The sequence below is a fragment of the Suillus subaureus genome (assembly GCF_016647635.1).
Source record: "Suillus subaureus strain MN1 chromosome Unknown BJ212scaffold_5, whole genome shotgun sequence".
Classification (NCBI taxonomy): Eukaryota; Fungi; Basidiomycota; class Agaricomycetes; order Boletales; family Suillaceae; genus Suillus; species Suillus subaureus.
In genome coordinates, this window is record NW_024538561.1 from 529,358 (window position 1) to 545,079 (window position 15,722).

The window sequence follows — 15,722 nt, forward strand, 5'->3', positions numbered from 1 at the left end:
TTTTCGCGAGGTATAGAGGAACATTCTGAAGTACGACAGGCTCTCAGAGTCAGACTGTATGCACCTATCACTTAACATTCAGGGAGTTCTTGAATGTTTTCCGTGGAGATCAAGGCATCGTTCGGAAATCATCGTCATCCCAGCGACTGATGGGCTGTCGAGGATGCAAATGGGATGGAATCTGGAACAAGACGAAGATCGAATGTCATCTCGAGGTGAGTGTCAGCTGAATTAATGATCGGTGAAAGTAGACGCTAAAATTCGCGATTTTAGTCTCAGGGGAGACTGCTCCGCACGCAGTGGTCATGGTCACACACATCTTGTTTCTTCTCTTGTAGTCGCTGTTCGCGCTGGCCGACCATAATATGGAGACTCTCAAGGTCCTTTTCTCGACATCATTGCTCGGCATGTTTACGTACATCGACCGTGATTGATCTAGTCTTGTGGACGCGATCGATAATTGGATAATACCAGAACTGGAACATATCGAACACGTCCGGGATCACCTAGAGGTAAGCACAGTGTACAATTATCCAATGACCATGTACTCAATTAGATGTGTAGCGGCACCTGCATGGGAAGCCTGCCCGTGCAGCTGAGCTGCGTACCGTCGGACCTAGACCGTTGGCCCTCTTTCCAATATCACTATCACCGGATGGGTGAAATCCGTCTGGCCAAATCTGAAGAGTGCGCTCAGCACCAGAAGCGGTTCTTTCTGGTGAGCTGTTCCAAAAGTTAATTTCAATTCCTAACTCATTTTTCGGTATGATGCTCATCTGTAATTACCAGGTAGGGCATGTTCTCCGCCCTCATGTAATACTGCAAACACCAGGATATGGTAGTGGCGAATGCTTGCTGTGGTGTTTGGTATGCGCACGATACGCGTGGTCAAGCCAGGCACATTCGCTCAAATGGAAGGTTGAACTTGCTGTGATTGGTACAAGTCAAGAAAAGGTGCCTGTAGTCGTGTCCGACACCACCGTTCAGGCTTCAGGAGTGGATTATGCACAACCCGAAATCTGAATATCGCAGTATGTCCTAATGTAATCCTTTCCTGTCGACCCAATGAGCGCCTCCAACAGTATTACGAGTCTACAGCCGCATACCACTATTGTGCTTTACACCCTTCAGTTGTTGGCAACGGTTTGTAGCAGGCATTTATACCATGATTCAGCAAATCGCCTATACTAAGCCTTGATCTTGTCATTTTCCACCTGGATTCAGGAATCGGGATACACGACAAGCACAAAAGCATGTATATTATCATAGCATGCATGTTGTTTACGTACCAAACTACTGTGAATTAACATGACCGAGTACGCTGTTCCCTCCAACGCCGATACAGACTCGTCTGTCGAAAACATACTAATGAAATGCCCCAGCAACCATCTAGTGGGACCGTCAACCTCACCATGTGCGAAACCACATGTACAAGCATTAGCATTCCCTCAGTGCAAAGAAAGAAAAAGAGGACAGCCAACGCCATCTACTCCAATCTGCGAATTTAAACTACACTCCATGTCCGTAGGCGAACGGGCTCAAGTGGAGTGCGCAAAGGCATCAATGCGAATTGCTTCCGCGGGATCAAACACTCCATGCTTACAGTATGTAGACACACCCCATGCGAATGGATTGCTTGGACACAATATTTTCCAAAATCATGCCTGAGCATCAGCAAAATGATCACTTATAAGTAATAAAGTATACTTGAACGCATCTATAAACCGGCATGCGAAATGACTATCGGCGCGTCGCGATCTGATCTCCGAGAGCCTTCATGTTGTTCAAGCGTGATTCAAGCAACTGCTCCAAGTACATAATAGCGAGAAGTAGGCAAAAGCCATACAGATGCTTCAGAAAGAGGCGAGTCAGAACAGGATTTGTCGATTTGAGCAGTGCATGGCACGTGAACAGCACGTACAGGCATAGCATCTGGAATCAATCATCCACTTCCTCCCATTCCGATTCTGAACCCTCGTGTTCCTCTTCAATATCTGCCAGTGACTCGTATTCATCGTCACTGGCCTCAAAGAAATCGAATTCCTCCACATTATCCCTCAGCCATTGTAAATCCTGATCGGTGACTTCGTCGTTCTCCTCCATATATACGGCCTTTAGAGGGACACCTGCTTCCTTTCGCTTCTGCACCAACTCGCGTATTTGGTGTCCGGGGACGTCGGCAGTCGATAAAGTGGTAAGTGAAGGGAGACAGACGTGACAAACGTCTCGCTGGCCAGGAACAGAACAAGGGTGATGAAGTAACTGAAAGAACGCAGGAGGGAGGTACATCATCGCTAGGTTGAGCGCTTTAAGGTTGCCAAGCTCTGCGTACATGAGCTCTACACTGCGGTCTGAGCAGGGAAAACTGGATATTTTGAGGGTGTCAAGTCCGCTGAGTAAACTGCGTCTCTTCTCTCCATCCTTTGGTACCACCGGGACTGCGGTCATCACAGGACCAGCAAGTTGGACTGCGAGATCCGTAAAATCCCCGTCGTCCAAATCAAGTGTAAGGCTTTTGAGTGCGGGAAATGCTAGACGGCGGAGCAACCCACTAACATAGGCTGGTAAATGGAATGCCAGGACAAGATGTGTCAGTGAGTGTAACTCGATGACTCCGGTATAGTCGTCGCCATAACATCCTGAACTCCCTTCAGGATACCAGTCATGGGGAGCACCGAGGGGACCAGAGCTGCATAAAGAGAGTGTTTCCAGCTTGGGTGCCCCGCAAAGGATAGCAACGAATTGTTTCCATGATGGTCGTACATCATCTGTATGATAAGCAAGCTCCACGTCCAAGAGATTGGTCCCGCAAGATAACCATCCTTGGCACCAGTCGACATGCACACCCCACAACGCTACGCTCTTGAGGCGCGGAGCAACGCCTCCGAACAACTTGAAATGTTGCACGAGGTCGGGTTGGGCGAAAGCTGTGAGGCTTTCTGCGTCTTCATGGTGGTACAATTGGAGAGCCTCGAGCTGGGGAGCACCTGCTATGGAAGGATCTGAAACTGCAGAAAGGAAAACAAACATGTGCTTGTAACAAGCGACCGCCACTTCGATAGATCCCCAACGTGATATATGTGGAACAAGAAGGGACATGAGATTATCGAGATCGGAAAAGGTCATCGAACGTGGGGACTGACCAAGCTCTGAGTCTTCAGAGCCTGAGGAATCCTCTTCTTCTTCGTCATCTGGAGGTTCGCAGTCTATGCGTATGTCAATAGGGAGGCTCTTGCTACGCCCAAGCAAAATCTGAACTCGTTCAAATGGGGGTGAATCGAGAGGTGATACGTTGATCTCTGTCCAGAGAGACGGCGTGTTAAGGGCTACCATACGCCAATGGTGACAGACATGCGAGATGAGTACCTCAAATGGCGGTACGAGTTCGAAAGTCGCGTCGCTGTCCATCGATAGTTCGGATAAACCATCCTCATCCACATCATCGTTCCTTGTCACTCTGATCCGTTTTGAGTTTGTTGTTTCGCTGTCCTCATCTACTCCGTCTTTTGCGCCCGCTTCCAAATTCCAGTACACCGCCATTGCCTCATCCTCGTCCTCCTCGTCCTCTCCATCCTCAATAGATTGAGCGCCAACCTCGAAAATGAGAGAAAGGAGCTCCGGAGGGATGTCATTCACAGGACAACGTGTGCCCTTGGGTGGAACGAAAGGGTTGTCTTTTGTAAGAACATTGGAGTAGCAGTCCATTCTTTGCACGATGACCGATTAGCTTGCGGCACCTAATTTTGAAGAAGAACCCACTTGACAAATTCCGGTTTGACGTTGGACTACTAGAGAAACGAAAGAAGATGATCAGAAAGATCTGCCCTGATAACTTGATATACCAAATATGGTAAGTCAGCAGAATACGAGTATCGATAATCCTGCTGTGCTTGTCTTACGCGTCCCAACTCAACGTTAACCGTCACTGCTACACACCATTTCGCACTGCAGAATTATTTTTGAATTTACAATGTCTGCTCCAGTCAATGTCTATGTTTATGACCTCAGCAAGGGTCTCGCCGGCCAGCTCTCCTTGCAGCTCACCGGTAAGCAAATAGATGGCGTCTGGTTAGTATCATCTGATATTGACAACAAAGATTCATGTGCTCACTGACAACCATGTGTATAGGCATACATCAGTAGTAGTCTTCGGGAAGGAAATCTTCTATGGACAAGGCATTTGTGAAACTGAGCCGGGTCGATCCCATGTAAGCTGTTGTGTTCGTGGGTTGGTTTTATCACTTTAACATAGTGAGCCATAGCACGGGTCACCCCTAAGGATAATTGATATGGGCAAAACATCTATAGACGAGCAGACGTTTGTCGATTATCTCAGCCAGATAAAGGATCATTACACTGCAGACAAAGTAAGCGTTTGGTCTGACGCGAGGTGCTTGTCCTGCTGACCGAACTCAGTACCATCTGTTAGGTGAGACTGCGGCCAAAGATAGGATCACGACTCACTGATTGACGTTTGAAAAGACTTCAACTGCAACTCATTTACTAACGATTGCCTCGGCTTTTTGACTGGAGGCTCGCTTCCATCATATATCAAGGGTATTGACCCTTAATTGCCTCCTTTGGTTGCATATCATTCTAAAAACACTCTTGCAGATCTATCATCCGATTTTCTTTCGACACCATTTGGTACTGCCTTACGACCAACTATCGATGCCATGTTTAGAGGCAGGGCTTCTACCGGCGTCCTAACCCCTCCCCCAGATATCCCAACCACAACTAATTCACCCAATCCGGCATTGACCTCGTCTCTGCTGCAGGCTGTAGCGGCTGGCGCAACATCCAACAGCTCTGGAGCGCCGTCCTCGTCCAGGAACTACCTTCCGACACCTGCACCAACATCGCCTTCTACACCGATCCAGAGCAATAGCCTTACTACGCCTGTGCACATTGCTACAAATCCATCGTCTTTCCGTAATGTGCTTCATACACACCGGGCTGTGGTTGCTTTCTTCACGAGTGCAACATGTGCGCCTTGCAGGATGATCGAGCCTGTGTTCGAAGACCTTGCAAGAAGCAAAAGCCGAGCCAATGATATCGCGTTTGTTAAGATAGATCTGAGCGTCGGAATGAGCAATGCGGTCGGTGGCGAGTATGGTGTGAGAGTGACACCAACGTTTATCCTATTCTTGGACAAGAATAAGGTGGGAGGGGAACATATGACGTTCTCGCCACAACTGACCCGCTTCCGTAGACACATGAAATGAAGGGTGTCAATGCACCCGAATTGCGCACACAAGTCGACTTACTCCTTTATCAGGCATTCCCTCGTGAGCATATAGTCTTCCTTTCCTTGCGACAGCGAACTGACGCGGTGACGGCATCAGCACACCCACACACTAGGTTGTCCCTTCCCGCGATTGAAGCCACACCCCTTAATGCCATCCTGTCCTCTCAAGTCCCGAATCTCGATATTGTGCTTGCAAAAGTGACGGAGTTCATAGATGCCGCTCCTTCATGGTCTGGCTCCACTACGAAAGAAGCCACGAAGCAAATTCTCGCGAAGAATATAATTCCGTACCTCAAAGCACGAGGGTCTTCATCACCCCCTAACATTTCTTTCGAGCCTTGGAAAGACGCGACGACAAGCCTTGCGACGAATCTTTCTGCAGGTGAATTATTCCCTGTGGCAGATATGTGGCGCGTTGCACTGCTCGAACCAGCCGTGTGCGGTTGGAGTGCAACGAAGCTCGGTTCTGAAAGCCCAATCATCCTCTTGTTATCCAAGGCCGAAGGCGCGCCAAGGAGTTATACCCTCACGCTCTTAAAGATGATTTCAAATGCGTTTGCGAACAAGGTCGTAGCACGAGAGCTTCTTCTTTCATCTCGAAGTAGCATTACAGCGCTAATAGTGGCTGCGTTGATGCGCGACGATGCAGCTGTACGGTTGGCAGCAGCCAGCCTAGCATTTAACATGACCGCACACCTTCAGAGACTGAGGGTAGAGAAGGTGCGGGGGAATGTTGAAGAGGACGATGTGGGTGAGAATGAAGACTGGGATGTTGAAATGACGAGCGCGCTTCTAGAAGTTATAGAACGGGAGAAGGCGAACGAGGAAATTGGTACGCCCTCGATACAATCTAGCCTCATACCAGTTCTTGATCATTGAGTTTTCTGTGACAGTTCACCGTCTGACAGCGTCACTGGCATTGTTGATCCGACTATCTCCGTCCATTGAACAGCTCACTTCCTTGTTAGAGGTTCTGCAAGCCCAGAAAATACTCGAGGATAAGTTGGAGAGAGGCGGATGTGGGGACACGGGAGTAGTGAAGAAGGAGGCCCGCAAGCTAATTGAGGAGGTTGCTAAGAAGCTTTGTCCTTGATCGTGGAGCGTTTTCTCCTCGCTGTACTTAGTGCATTGCTATCGTGTACACGTCTCATCTAAGATTATATATGAATGCCTTGCAGGATCTACATAGTCAGGGACTTTTTGAGGTTGTACATTGGAGTTGAATTAGAATGAGTGCCCACTTCAGCGGGCGGCATTTCGCGCACTTTAGAATATCACGAGCACATGAATAACCGGAAAGCCGACGGAAGTTGCACAAAAATCGACTGCGACAACACCGATGGACCTTGCAATTTCCTTCTGTTCTTCATCTGCTGGATCACTCCTAGACGCAGTTTCAACTGATACCTAATCAATCATTGGACTCCAGAGGCGCTGGCGAACTATCCTCTCTATCTCCACTTCTTATAAGCATCTGAACAGGCAGTGGATACCTGAGGACAAGCATCCTTCCATCCGTTGTCGCTCACACATCTCCCGTCATTCTCAGTCCATGCTGAAGTTCTCAAGCAGATTAGCCCCTCGTTCGTTGCGTTCACCGGTACGTAATTTGCCGGTTAGTCACGCTGATCTGATGTTAATCGCTTCTTCAGCTTGTGTCTCAAATGGCCACCAAGCGCAATTTCAAGTCCTCAGTACCGAAGGAGTCTGATATTCCAGAGGGATATGTTGTTGATCCTACTGCAGGGAACATGTTGCGGTTCCAAGATTCACTCCCTCGGCTCCCCGTTCCGGCGTTGTCTTCAACCGTGCACAAGTACCTTGAGACCATTCGGCCTCTTCTGACGGATGCGGAGTATACCAAGTCTCAGGCTACTGCGCAAGAGTTTCTCAAATCGTCTCAGGCTGCTGAGCTTCAGAAACGCCTAGAAGCCCGTGCCGCAGATCCATCCATTAAGAATTGGCTAGCGGACTGGTGGAATGATGCAGCATACATGGGCTACCGCGATCCTGTCGTGGTATATGTCAGCTACTTCTACGTGCATCTTGATGATCCACGTAGACGTGACCCGGCGAAGAGGGCTGCTAGTCTGATTAAAGCCATGCTGCCCTTCAGAGAGATCACGGAGTCGTCAGTGTCTCGCATGTCTTCGGCCTTGTTTTGTTACTCATGCTAAGACTGAGCAGGAAACAATTGGAACCTGAAAAGGTTCGTGGGATGCCATTGTGCATGGATTCGTACAAATGGCTGTAAGCGTTCATTCCGTAACCCATGGTATCGAATTAAGTCCTCGCAGCTTCCATGCATGTCGATACCCCACTAAGCCATCCGACACTGCCAAGAAGTTTGATCCAAAGGCACATAATCACGTCGTGTTTGTGAGGAAGAACAAGTTTTACGAAGTCCTGCTCACAACCCCTGAAGGACATGAACTAAGTGAGGCTGAGCTAGAAGTGTGCGTGTTGCGCATTAATCACTCTGAATTCATTGAACTTAACGTACCTTTGGAACGTAGGCAAGTGGAACGAGTCATTAAGATGGCAGGGGAGGAGACAGGCGCTCCGGTCGGCGCGCTGACAGCGGAGAACCGAGATATTTGGACTGATGTAAGTACTTGGCGGTTCAGTTCAGCCGCCATTTCAATTCCCTCATCATACCTTTATCCGTTCAGGCACGTTCTGCACTGATCGCAAGTTCACCGGTGAACCAGAAATCTCTCGAGCGGATAGAGTCCTCCGTGATCATCGTCTGCCTTGATGACACCGCGCCCGTGTTGCGCGAAGACATTTCTTGGTCTTGCTGGGTCGGAGACGGCCGGAACCGTTTCTACGACAAGCACCAATGTATGTGGGCATTGGTTCTCACAATTCTCTGGATGTGCTAATGCACTTTACTCATGTCAGTGCTCGTCTTTGATAATGGGCGATCGGGTTTCCTCGGGGAGCATTCGTGCATGGATGGCACACCCACGCTTCGCCTGAATGAATTCATTCTTGCTTCTCTTGCACACAACAAGGTCGATCTTGGTGCGCCTAGGTCTAGCTCGACTGGGGCCAATCTTCCACAGCCCGCAGAGCTGAAGTTTGAGCTTGACGCCACATGCAAGAAATACATTAATGACGCATGCCAACATTTTGACGAGCTCGTGGGTCAGCATGACATGCAGGTGAGTGCAGGGTCCAGTGGGATATATCAAGACTTTAGATAATTAAATTGCCACCGCCCCTAGGTGCTCCACTACGAAGGCTATGGGAAAGACCTTATGAAGAAGTTCAAGGCTTCCCCTGATGCATGGGCTCAGCTTGTGAAACAACTTGCTTTCCACAAGATGTTTAATCGACCTGGTGTGACGTATGAAAGCTGTCAGACGCGCAAATATCAACAAGGCCGTACGGAGGTCATCCGTAGTGCCAGCTCGGAAAGCAAGGAATGGGCCGAAGCCATGCTTAATCCAGAAGAATCTGTAGGTCTTCATGCGGAGATCGCGTAACACTTTCCCATTCCAATTAGAGGCTAAATGACATGCTGTAATTCGCATCTAGGATGAACGCCGCGCCGTGCTCTTCCGCCGTGCCGTCGTGCGCCACCTGCAGTATGCTGCCTGGGCCGCGGATGGGCAAGGGGTGGACCGGCATTTATTCGGTTTAAAGAAGATGGTCCGTGATGGCGAGTCTGTCCCGGACATCTATTCGGACCCAACGTTTTCCAAGACTAACCATTGGGAGTTGTCGACATCTCAACTTTCTTCCAAGTATTTAGATGGGTGGGGATACGGAGAAGGTACGTCTTGTCGTTGAGAGTGTTTTTGCAAATCGAAGTTGATAATTATCACACGCAGTCGTCACGGACGGGTATGGACTCTCGTATTCCATTGATGATCATTACATTCGCTGGACCATCACATCACTTAAGCGGGATACTGCCGAACTAAAGCACTACCTTGCGGAGGCTGCAACAGAGACGAGGTTTATGATGGAGAGAGCTGCTGCTGCTGAACGGCAGGCAAAGTTGTGATCGCGTCATAGGACGTGCGTTATTTAATGGCATAATTTGTTTATGATAGTTTATAATCAGGGATAGATCTCTCGCTTGCGCTACTGTGTGTCCGGGGGATGAGAAGAAGATGTATGAAGATGCATACCTTCCTTTTGTTTCCACATCATGGAGAATCTTGCGTGCGGTCGCAAGGGGATCTCCGAAACCCGATTTCTACGGAACGAAGGAGCTCCTTTTAATCATATTTATTCCCTATGATTTGATCCCTGCGGCACAGCGTGGACAGTGAAATTGAGGGGATACCGCCGCACTTGAACGTTTGAACCCTGGCTCTGCGGAAAGTCCGGCAATAGCAATACCGTCGGTGTCGGCAGCCTATTACATACGCTGCATTAATAGTCTGTTTTAGACAAGGGAGCCCCATGCTCCATCAAGTCTGATTGACTTGTTTTTCACGCGATGTCATCGAGGGGCCGGCTCCGCGTTACTTGAAGACCGAGCAGAGATCTCTAGCGCGTCTCGATAGAGCCTGGGAGTATGACCATTCCAGAAGTGCAAAGTAGCTTTTTTTCCATCAGCATAGCGGCTCATAGTATGCTGCTGTATATCCCACGAGATATCGTCACATCAACGACGGACAGCTTCCCATCGGCTGACCCCATGGAAGATGATGACTTTCCCAGGCAACGAAGGATTTTGCCTAGCGCTGAGGTCCAAGCTCCGCGAGCGCCTGGGGGACCCTGAAACCCAGAAACTCAGGCGGCCGGTTGGTTCCGTGAGCAGCTTTGTTCGAACTGTAAATCATCTCGCTCGTTTCGGCAATTTGTGAACATAGGAACGGGTGCGGCACAAATATTTGCAATGTTCTGGATTCAAACTTTGTACGAATGGAACCTCGCTAAGGTTCATGCACGTTACATCACACTCAATCTCAATCTCACTCACATTTGTTTGAACTGTCCTATGAGTATGCAGAGTCATTGCAGATCACCTTCCCCGTCTTTCGGAGCCTATGTTTGCGGCGGGATGGCTAAATTTTGATGCGAAACTTACGGACTGCGAAGTAACCGTGAGTCCTTTTTTGATCAGGCAGCAAACAGGAAACTCTCTCCCGGAGGAGTAGAATCGTGATAAGAGTACCTTTACTCATCAGGATTATGCCCAATATTGGTATCGCCAACGTGGTTTTTTGGCCATTTCGGGTCGTTTGAAATTTTGCAGCCTTGTATTTGCTGGCAGTTCCTCCGTAGTTTCCTGAGTCCGTATGAATTCAAGTACCCGCAGCTTCATTTTCGACAAGACTAACTGTGACATGCGGTTGGTGGCGTAGACGATTGCTGACAATTTAGAATACTTACCTAGAGCGCATTACGGAGGCATCGTGTCTGTTCGAATCCGCCGGAGAATCAGAGTACTGAAGCCAAGGGACTCAAAGTGGAGTTGAACGGCGAGAACTCAGATGAAGATAGTAAGTCAGGAGACTCGTGGTTCATTGATGCCGTAACCTACAGTCACGGTGCTACATATATCTATCCATTGAAACAATGAGTCCGTTGAACTCGGGGTCTCTTTTAAGCCGCACAAGCTCGTACACAAACGTCGATCTCCAGTACCAGTGATAACATGCTCGCAGACGGTAGCGAGCATAGACAGACACCCACGAGGGGCCTTGCTGATGTGAGCACCGACTCCCGTGCGTCCAAACGGGCTCGCAACGCATTTGATTCGTCTTTGGCCGTGTCTGGGGCCCCTGAAGAATTTGCTCCGACACCCAGGAAAACACATAACAAGAAGCAGCCTCTGTCATGCGCAGAGTGTCGAAGGTGCGTTCCAATCCGTCTGGCCTGAAAGCTTTGACCATAAACATATCCTGAAGATTAAAGCTGAAAGTATGACCATTTTTTCCCTCTGAATTTGCATGGTCTGAAGCTAAATGCACCAGTGCGATCGTATCTTTCCATGTCAATCATGCTCAAAACGAGGCTGTGCTGAAATATGTCCAGATGGTATTTAGCATCACCATGGTTGAGTGTTTAATCTGACCGTGCTTTGTATACAGGTGCTCTAACCTCTGGAAAGGGCAGCAGGTTAGTAACGGAGTCCCTGGCAAACCCTCCTACTGATCATCGATCAAGGTTCATTCTTGCCAATACCGAGCAACTTCATGCAAAAATTATTCAGATGAGCGATCGTATACGACAGCTTGAAGACGCCTTGGAGATCGTGCAAGCCAAATGTTCATCTGACCCTCATCCCCTCTTGCACCAAGATTCCTTACGTATTAAAAATTCACTAGAGCTCTATAGCTCTCATGCGACCAGTGGACGACATACCCAGATGGACGGGACAATCAAAGAAAATCAGGCAAGCAATCTCCAGATCCCTGTCGCCTCATCTTCAACACGAGACGCAGACAAGGTTCAGGATAGCCGATCGGAGGTGATTTGCTTGGTGCCCAGTTTGCAAGGTGGTTGCTGATTAACTTTCTAGGAAAGGTATTCATCAGCAGAAGCTTTAACTTCAGATGTTCCCGGACTGTCTCCCGAAATCGAAAAACTCAGTCAAACATTTCCTTATCCTTGGTTGCCCAATAATCCTATGAGACAACGGATCCATGAGATGTTGCCGTCTCGGGAAGAGGCGGAGTACCTTTGCACGCAAGCTCGATTGAACGCTCTATGGCAGTGAGTTTTCTCGTCACTGTCCGATGGCAATGTGTTTATAGCAAGGTACAACCTCGACCCAAGCGAAACTTGGCTCCCGAATCTAGTCCATCACGTATACACTACGTCAATGTCAAGCCTTTCTTTCCGCCGCCTCTCTCTGCTGTTCATCATGATGGCCATTGGGCTACTTGTTGATCTTAACCAACAAAATGAGTCTCCGAGAGCTGAAGTGTTCCATCGCCTGGCACGAGCCTCCTTATGTGAGACAAATCTAATGGATGAACCTAGTTTAGATCTTCTACAGACTTTGGTGTGTTGGTCACATTATTCGACATGTGGTTGTGCTGACGAGAAGGTAGTTTTACATGATTTGGTACCTTTTGATTTTCTCAGACAAGAGTCAAGCTGTATCGTATGCATGGAGCATCATGGGACTTGCCGTGAAACTTGCTCAAAGCGTGGGTCTTTCCGGAACAGTAACTCTCCACTCGCCTAAAACATTTGTTGCTCCAGTTAGGTCTCCGTACGTCGGGCATCCATTACCGTCCTGAGATTCCCTCAACATGGATTTTCATTCATTTTCATAGACCGCGACGGCAATAGATGGAAGGTAATTCCCGAAGAGTCTCAGCGGCGACGAATGCTGTTCTGGGAACTTCTGAATTTAGATGCGCGCCTGGTTAGTTCTGATTTTCAACTGATCCCACATGTGACATGGATACTGAACCTCGAGACCCAGTCTTTATCTCTCGGTCGGCCACCATCTCTTTGCTTACAACATGTCGATTGTCGGCGACCATCTTATGCTTCAGAGGGGATGTACATCATGCCGGATGCTCAGTCATGTTGGCTGATTTATTTATTTACCTTCATACCAGAACTGATTATTCCACAGATCATGAATGGAAGCACGGGTTCTTCCTGCACTGTCTCACACCGGTCCTAGTTACCGCGATATCTGCGCAACCACAACTATATTCTAGCATTCTGGACGTTGACAAGAAAATCCGGGACTTCCACATCCCTCCCACACTCAACATATTTAACTCAGAGTGCATCACGGATATCCGACAGTTGACTATGCAGCAAGTACTGGTAGCTAGCGGGAGAGAAATTGGTGGGTTTTTACCGCGAAGGATGTGTGCCTACGCGCTGAAGCTGGACACCCATAAGTCCTACTGCAGCTTCATAGGAATTTTTTTACTGAGGCACTGAGTGACTTTGATGCTTTCACGTATCGACACAAATACGCGCCATCAGTTCTTGCAACATACCTTAGCGCCTCCCGCCTTGTTGCTACGTTAGGGATCCTGCTGCATCGTGAGCCACAACTGAGTAAACGGTTCATGTGTATCTGGTTTAATGCATTCTCTGTCGCGGTGAGTGACTCCTGAAGCTGCCAATCTGTTACATCTTGACTAGGTGTTTTGACCCAGGTTGCATTGTCATTGATCGTTTCCAGGACACCTTTCTTAAGTCTAGCGCCATTTGCGCTGAAGGAGTTGGACACTATTTACCACATTTTCGCGAACGTGGCCGAGGAATGCTCAAAGGTCGCTCAGGCGCTGGTTAGTGATGAAGATGACTTTTCGGAGATTGTTACTAAACTGGAACATAGCCTCTACTTACTAAAATCGCAGAGAAGTCACGTCGGACGTACACCCAGTGGCTCAAAACGTCCAGAAATAGCTCGACCATGGATACCGACCTGACGTCTCAAGAGTCACCGGTCAGATCAGCTGTGTGCAGCACTTCAGGGGATTGGGCGGGTCCTTTTGATGCTGCACACTCGCTCCTACAAAAAACGCTGCAGGATATTGAGACAACCGCTCCACCAACCATTCAGGAACTTCCTGCTTACTTACCTCGGCAGCTCAAGCCAGTGACAAGCTCACAAACGGATCACGCAGAGCAACCTGAAGAGTTGGGCTGTCCTCCTGACCTGTCCGCAGACATGCTCTCACTTGGTTTAGGTTTGAATGAGAATCTAGTTGATGCGACTTTGAGACATAGCGCAGACCCTTCGACCCCTGCGGGCAATACAGCTCAGAGGGTAGGGAATCACACGTTCAACTTCGATTTTGGTGCACTGGCGTCAAATGTCGAGAACCAGAACAACACATATATGTCATGGTTTTGATGCTTTGTATTCGAATAATTCAATTGAATAAGTACTTAATCCGTACGTAGATGAATGATGAGTCCACTCTCAAAATACAAACTCCCACGATTGGGATCACGGCTACGTGCTTATGTAATATTGCATTTGAACTAGCTTAAACCACGTACTGCTCAGCCTGAGTGCTATAGCTAGATCTCCTCACTGTATCCCTTCCTGAAGCTGTCCACCGCGTTGCTATACCGGAAAATTTAGCTCTTAAGATATGTCCCGAATACGGGAGGTATGGGCGCCAAATCTTGAGGCAGAAATGCGGAACATACGAGACCTGATCGACCAATACCCTTACGTTGCAATTGTGCGGCGCGTAGTCTGATGTTTCTTGCAGATGGATGCTCACAATGAAGTAGGACACAGAATTTCCGGGCGTAGTTGCACGTCCAATAGGCACTTTCAAAACATCTTCAGACTATCACTACCAGACAATGCGATGTAATGTCGACTTGCTCAAGCTAATACAAGCCGGTATCACACTCGCGGATGAAGAGGGTAATTTCCCCCAGGATGTCACAACTTGGCAATTCAATTTCAAGTTCAGCATAAGGTGCGTGTTAGAAGCCAACATTGTCGGGCATCGCATGTTAAGAATGAAACCCTAGTGAAGATATGTATGCGCCAGAATCAATCGATCTATTACAGAAGTCAGGGCTCGATTTTCAGCGTCACGAGGAGATGGGAATATTGCCGTATGACTTTGCTGAGCTCTTGATCACATCGGGTCTAGTCCTTGCGCCCGAGGCCAAGTGGATATCATTTCACAGGTGAGTCATACGATTCTTCTTCTTCTTTGACAAGTAAAGGCATCAAGTGCTGTTGAATCTTTGTCTTTGTGCTGCCATTCGGTTCTATTATCAAAACCTCTCTTCTACATTCACCTCACTTACATATCCCCTCTCTCCATATTCCAGTGGCTATGACTTCGGTTACCTGGTTAGGCTTTTGACTGCGATGTCCCTGCCGACGTCGGAAGAACAATTCTTTGAATGGCTGCGCACCTGGTTCCCTTATTGCTATGACATCAAGTTCATGATGCGTGCCTCCAAGTCCCTCAAAGGAGGGCTTCAGGAAGTTGCGGATGATCTTGGTGTGCGTGATTTCTCTTGTGATTAGTTGATCACCAGTTGATTATCAATCCATACAGGTGATGCGTATAGGAACATCACATCAGGCCGGATCAGATTCCCTTCTTACTGCATCCACCTTCTTCAAAATGCGAGAACTCTACTTCAATGATCAAATAGACGACGCCGAATATAACTGTAAGCTGTACGGTCTGGGACAGACCTTTGCAGTATCCAACGGTATCACTGATACCGGCCGAGGTGGAGCTACTATTGCTGAACGAGAGGATAGGGGAATACCAAGGGATTCACAAAACCACACTCCTGCCTTGTCTGCCCCCCAGAATCAGGGTGTGATAATGGGTATGGGAGTGCCTTTACCTACTCCAGCACTAGGTGGGGCCCTGCCTGCGCCACTACCATCTGGCACATCATATGGGCCTATGGGAGCGAATGGCCCATTCATACGGACGACAATTGGTGTAGGGGGGAGATAGCTTGCATTTCGTTTTTTTTTTCATAGGACTGTTTATGTAATTATTTCCCTTCATTGATTTTCTTCCTATTCAAA

General features: G+C 48.3%; 5 protein-coding genes across 5 annotated transcripts; 4 read left to right on the forward strand and 1 right to left on the reverse strand.

The window, feature by feature from the left end:
- Window positions 1–1,938: 1,938 nt before the first annotated feature.
- Window positions 1,939–3,705, reverse strand: BJ212DRAFT_1263623 (uncharacterized protein; the record flags this gene model as incomplete). Its single annotated transcript, XM_041330359.1, has 2 exons — window positions 1,939–3,448; window positions 3,533–3,705. The coding sequence occupies 2 exons, from the start codon at window positions 3,703–3,705 to the stop codon at window positions 1,939–1,941; spliced, it is 1,683 nt and encodes a 560-aa protein (XP_041196968.1).
- A 265-nt stretch (window positions 3,706–3,970) lies between these two features.
- Window positions 3,971–6,341, forward strand: BJ212DRAFT_1264077 (PPPDE putative peptidase domain-containing protein; the record flags this gene model as incomplete). The annotated part of the gene is made up of 9 exons (XM_041330399.1): window positions 3,971–4,068; window positions 4,130–4,208; window positions 4,263–4,367; window positions 4,417–4,429; window positions 4,483–4,557; window positions 4,615–5,162; window positions 5,213–5,288; window positions 5,346–6,080; window positions 6,142–6,341. 9 exons carry the CDS (start codon window positions 3,971–3,973, stop codon window positions 6,339–6,341), a joined length of 1,929 nt encoding a protein of 642 aa, XP_041196969.1.
- Window positions 6,342–6,800: 459 nt separating this feature from the next.
- On the forward strand, window positions 6,801–9,263 carry BJ212DRAFT_1444895 (acyltransferase ChoActase COT CPT; the record flags this gene model as incomplete). Its single annotated transcript, XM_041338026.1, has 10 exons — window positions 6,801–6,848; window positions 6,937–7,379; window positions 7,436–7,498; window positions 7,546–7,704; window positions 7,765–7,855; window positions 7,921–8,092; window positions 8,153–8,415; window positions 8,479–8,712; window positions 8,792–9,029; window positions 9,088–9,263. 10 exons carry the CDS (start codon window positions 6,801–6,803, stop codon window positions 9,261–9,263), a joined length of 1,887 nt encoding a protein of 628 aa, XP_041196970.1.
- A 1,605-nt stretch (window positions 9,264–10,868) lies between these two features.
- Window positions 10,869–14,051, forward strand: BJ212DRAFT_1476984 (fungal-specific transcription factor domain-containing protein; the record flags this gene model as incomplete). Its single annotated transcript, XM_041339468.1, has 15 exons — window positions 10,869–11,068; window positions 11,122–11,134; window positions 11,188–11,251; window positions 11,305–11,332; window positions 11,381–11,684; window positions 11,736–11,929; window positions 11,975–12,221; window positions 12,271–12,369; window positions 12,425–12,434; window positions 12,499–12,590; window positions 12,651–12,756; window positions 12,807–13,028; window positions 13,085–13,290; window positions 13,348–13,479; window positions 13,530–14,051. 15 exons carry the CDS (start codon window positions 10,869–10,871, stop codon window positions 14,049–14,051), a joined length of 2,439 nt encoding a protein of 812 aa, XP_041196971.1.
- A 244-nt stretch (window positions 14,052–14,295) lies between these two features.
- BJ212DRAFT_1263737 (ribonuclease H-like domain-containing protein) lies at window positions 14,296–15,648 on the forward strand (the record flags this gene model as incomplete). Its single annotated transcript, XM_041330369.1, has 5 exons — window positions 14,296–14,388; window positions 14,441–14,634; window positions 14,690–14,851; window positions 14,999–15,176; window positions 15,232–15,648. 5 exons carry the CDS (start codon window positions 14,296–14,298, stop codon window positions 15,646–15,648), a joined length of 1,044 nt encoding a protein of 347 aa, XP_041196972.1.
- Window positions 15,649–15,722: the final 74 nt, after the last annotated feature.